This window comes from Dioscorea cayenensis, chromosome 18 (assembly GCF_009730915.1).
Source record: "Dioscorea cayenensis subsp. rotundata cultivar TDr96_F1 chromosome 18, TDr96_F1_v2_PseudoChromosome.rev07_lg8_w22 25.fasta, whole genome shotgun sequence".
NCBI lineage: Eukaryota > Viridiplantae > Streptophyta > Magnoliopsida > Dioscoreales > Dioscoreaceae > Dioscorea > Dioscorea cayenensis.
This window is the reverse complement of record NC_052488.1, coordinates 13273968-13279114: the sequence shown is the minus strand read 5'-3', so window position 1 is coordinate 13279114 and position 5147 is coordinate 13273968. Positions and strand designations below refer to the sequence as shown.

At 35.0% G+C, this 5147-nt stretch overlaps 1 protein-coding gene across 1 annotated transcript; it reads right to left on the bottom strand.

Moving 5' to 3' along the window:
* Positions 1-220: 220 nt before the first annotated feature.
* Positions 221-814, bottom strand: LOC120282801 (pectinesterase inhibitor 9-like). The gene has a single exon (XM_039289647.1). The coding sequence runs from the start codon at positions 812-814 to the stop codon at positions 221-223; it is 594 nt and encodes a 197-aa protein (XP_039145581.1).
* Positions 815-5147: the final 4333 nt, after the last annotated feature.

The window sequence follows — 5147 nt, the reverse complement described above, 5'->3', positions numbered from 1 at the left end:
ACAGTTTGAGACTAACAAAGTCCAATGATTGGATTTTTGTTGATTTTTTTTTATCCCCGCTTAAGAGGTGAAAGTATTAAATTTTTCTCTTGTTCTTGTGGGGGTTGTTGATTTAATCTTCAATCGAATATACGCTTTAGAACTGTGTTACTGTTTGTTTTTAATTCAAAAAGTTTGAAAAAAAAATATAAATATAAATATATATATATATATATATAACTCAAGAAACGAGAATGTTAACAAGAGCTAGGGCATTGCTGGAGTACATCTTCACAACGGCGACCATGGCGACCACCTTCTTCACCACAGAATCCATCGGAACCCCATCGAACCCGTCGCCACAAGTGCCCTCATTCGTCAACGCCGCGCTCATCCACGTCTGAACCCCCGAAACCCTCCACGCAATCGACCCAGATCCAGCACCTTTCCCCGCCGCCATCTTCCCCAGATACTTCGCCGATTTGCTAGTTTGATCGACGGCGTCGCCAAGCGTGTCGGCGCAATCGCGTAGCGCAGCGGACTCGCGGCCGGTGGAGGTGGTGTTGGCCAGGGCGGAGATGCGTGATCGGGTGGCTCGGAGACGGGAAAGGGCAATGGAGGCGGCGGAACCGGAGAGGAGGAAAGGGTTGGAGTTGATGGCGGCGGCGGAGGGGGAGAGGGATGAGACGCAGAGATTTGGGTAGCCGGTGGCGTTGCAGCTCTTGAGGATGAAGTTGGCGGCCGATGTAGATGGTTTCTTGGCCGATTGAGTTGGTGATGAAGTCACGGTGATGGTAGAGATGGCAAGGAGGAGAAACAGCTTGGAGGAGGCCATTAATGACGATGAGAAGAGGGTTTGAAAGGAGAGATGAAGATGGGACTTGGGGGATTTTATAGGGAGGAGGAGTGGTTTTTATGAATATACCCTTTAAAAGTTTTTAAATTAACTTTTTATGCAGGCTTATGTAAAAGTGCACTTCAGTCCTTTAATCCTTTAAATAATAGTTTAGTTATAGAGACGACTTGGAAAAAATTAATATTTTTAAAAATAAAAAATAGAATATATCAGACTATGGCATTGCCATCTCAGCTGCCACATCAGTAAACCCATGCGCACTTCAATAAAAAAAAAATTCTTTGGATGGGAGATTTGCTAACGAGGAAATAAAATAAAAGGATCAATTTCAACATAAATATGTAATTCAAGGACCAACTTATATTTTTACTTTACCACGCATTAAGACAAGAAGAGCTCGCCTTAACCCAGAGATCTATGGGGCTTGCTTCATGAGGTAAGGTGGCTTGCCTCAACGTTCATAATGCTGGCTATCAAAGATCAAACTAATACATGAACTCATCTATGGCAAGTTACGGCGTACTTGCTTGTTGTTAGGGGCTCGCTTAACCGCAACAAACTAACTACGTCACCATTAGCCACAAGCTAGCTGGATGATTAGTGAGAGGGAAAATGAAGAAGATGAAAGAGTTAATGGCTTCTTGATCTAGTGGTATTGAATTTTTTGCATATACTATTTATTTTGAAGAGCACTTGAGATCGAATCTCAAAACTCATACTAAGTGAGGATATATATATATATGTATTGAGACAGTAGCGGAGTTAAAAATTATAGGGTAGGAGGTGAATTGTAAAAAAAAAAAAAATCAATTAATAAAATTTTTACATTATTATTTATTCATATGTTAATTTATAATTTAGTTTATAAAAATCAGGTGTCAAACAATAAATTTTTACAAAAACTCTGATAAAAATATAATTTTATATATTATATAACTTAATTTGTAAAAATCAAAACTAAAACATAGATTCAATTTTTAAAAAAATACTATATAAAGTAATTTATAAAATATTAATTGAAAAAATAATAAATTTTTCTAAATATTTTTTTAAAAAATTCACCACAAAAAATCATACTTTTAGGGGCGGTTTTGAAGGCAGTTAGCGGCGATTATAACTGCCGCTAACTGCAATTGGTGGTGATTATAAACCCGCCGTCTATACCGGCATCGGCAGAGCAATTAACGGCCGTTTTAGTGAACGGCCGGAATAACCGCCGCTATATGCATTTGTCATTTCTCGGCGATTATAGAATGGCCGCCAAATCATAATGAAGACAGACAATGGAAATCGTGGCGGTTTTATAGAATGACCTCGAAATGGAAACAGTTGAGGCAGTTTTATAACTGCCACCAAATGAATTAATATAAATTTATTTTGTATTGGCGGCGGTTATATCCTAAACCGCCGTGAACATTGATATTTTTTAGAAAAAATTATATATATATTTTATTTAATTTTCTTTTTTTATAATTACATATATATGAATCTGTAAAGCATGTTGTACATTGAACTCATTCAATTAATATTTAGAAATAATAAACATTTATTGATAACTCACGAATAATTAAGTAAAAGTCAAATTTACAAATTTGTTCTCATCATCCAAACTGAAAATATATTAATTAGTATACATCCTTGTTTTACACCATATATATATATATATATATTCACCTCAGCATCACAGACATCCTCCTCCTCAATGTCTAATGGGATATCACCATGACCATATGGATAGGAATCTGTCAACTGCATATCAACATTTCTTGAGTCTGTATCTGCATTCACATCTCCTGAAATAGTAGACAAAAAATGATCATCATGGTAAGAAAGCACAGAAAGATAAAAAACAATTGAAGGTTCATGAAGTGTGCACTAACCACAGGGAAGCTTAGGCCTTTCATTTTGGGTTGATGAGCCAGAAGCAGACGTGGACGCCCGTGAGAACTATGACCTGTGTTGGCATGGTGAATCATAAGTAAAACTCATAGGCAAACATTAAATAATGTAAATTATACAATTAATCATTTCAAAAGGCACCCTCTAGTTGCCCCATTAAACATAAACCAACACATGGAGCATGCCAAATGATAAAAGAAGCAATACAACAAAGCATCTTGTCATGGATAGAGTTAAGATGTCTGGCCATTTCAGTAAAGTCCTCATGCACAAACTTTCATTTGACATGGGTGAAATAACTTTGGCCAGATTAACATTGTCCTAACAAAACCAAATTCTTAATTATAATGACAAGCACCTCGCTGCATGTGATACTCAGAATTATTCTCAGAACCGAGTGGGGGAAATCTCCAGAACTGGGTGCATACCCACTGGAATTGGTTCTAGAGCCCTGTAGAAAAGTCGGAGCCATAGAAAAAAAATAAGAAAAATCAGAAGAAACATATCACAGTAAATTTCATAACACAGAATGCAGTCAATGGGTGCAAACCACGGTTATTCACAAAAATCTAATCAAAGCACCAAAATCATGTAATGTCCAAACCACGGTTATTCACAAAAATCTAATCATCGTAGATAGATTTTGGCTTGTTTGCAACACCGAGCAGTAAAATAAAAAGATGGACTCACCTGGGAACAATTTCCACGTTCAGGTCCAAGCCACGGTTTTCCAATCTTGATGATAAAAATTGAACACATTAATGATAATAAATAAATAAATAAATAAGAAATACAACTTGTTCCGGAATTCAGTAAAACGTAAGATGCTTACTTTTGACTTGGGAAATTGACGGGTTCCGGAACTTTCCCTAAAACAGTGAATTTTCCTTGTACAATACCATATTTGAAAAATCGAAGAAAAGTTTGCATTTTAGCAGTTGGAATTGGTTTGTCACTAGTCGTGGTTGAGTCAAATTAATTTTCCTCATACAGTGTACAGACATGCACAGTAATATATAATAGTAGGAGGACAAGTAGTAATAATAAATAACATCAACAAACAAACAACAACAACAACATCAAAGAAAAAAGAAAATGGTGATGCAAGAGTTAAAACCTTCGGTCTCCTGTCAATATACTTGAAGCCATAATCTTAATGATGTCAAACAGAGAGTTCCCAGCGATCCCAAATAGCTTCAATGCCATGAAGCCCAGACATCCAATAATTCCAAACATATAATCATTAGAAAAACTTGAACTTGATAAGAGATAAAGCAAAAGGTAATATTTAACATAAAAAAACAAGTCTATGCAATCACTATCAGATAGAATTAGAAACATGAACAAGATTCACTAGAAAAAAAAAATATAATACAACATTTATTGAATGAATATGAGTAACTGTAAGACACTAGCATCTTAAATCACATGTAAAGGTATAGAGAGCTTCAGTGGGCTTATTTCTAATTCAAAATCATGGGCATTCACACTTTAAAAAATCGGAGACAGCAATAATTAATGATCATTAAAAATCAATAAATAAAACCCAACAGTTCAAATTCAACCACAAAAACTACATGAAAGCTTTCACTGGCATACAAAATTTATTGGCAAATAACCAAAAGCATGGTTAAATCCAAAAAATTATCAAATTGTACAAATATAACCATTTCCTACATGAATTCAACTATATATATAAAAATAACACTCCACAGATGAATTGCTGCATTTTTGTTACTCATCTTCCATTGCATGAATAACAGATCCATTAAATCATTAGAAGAAAAGAAATAATACCTTTTTTGTGAGAGAATAGTATCATATTAGGTTGAGCCTTGGATTCATAAACTGGGGCAACATCTGAGACAACAGAAAAATTAATTATCTTACAAACTGAAGCACCATTCAGTAACTAGATAACATCATAGCATTATGGTTTCCATACAATTACAAGGCTGAAAAGTTGTTGAATTGGCTTTGCATGGATGAATATCAAAAGGCTGGTTATCATGTTTTTGTTCACCAATACCATCTAATTTAGATAGCACACCAATTACAACATCTTCAGAAATTGCAACAACAATCAGCAAATATATATGCACATAGCATTAGAAATCTAACTAGTATTATCTATACCTTTGCATGTCTTGAAAGTATTTGTTTCTACAGTGAATCGATGAGTTTGCAAAGCTTGCTCCTCCTTTGCTTTTGATAATAAATTTTTGTTGATAATTGCAACCTGTTCTGACATACTTATTGTTATCGGGGATTACCTAGACAGTCTAGACAAGGCACAACAATGTTTAACATGCAGTAGTATGTTTCTTCAGTTTAGACAACATGCAGAATTATATACCAAAAAAGAATTAAGTTAATAATGCAAATGAATTATATATACCTGATTCGTGTATTT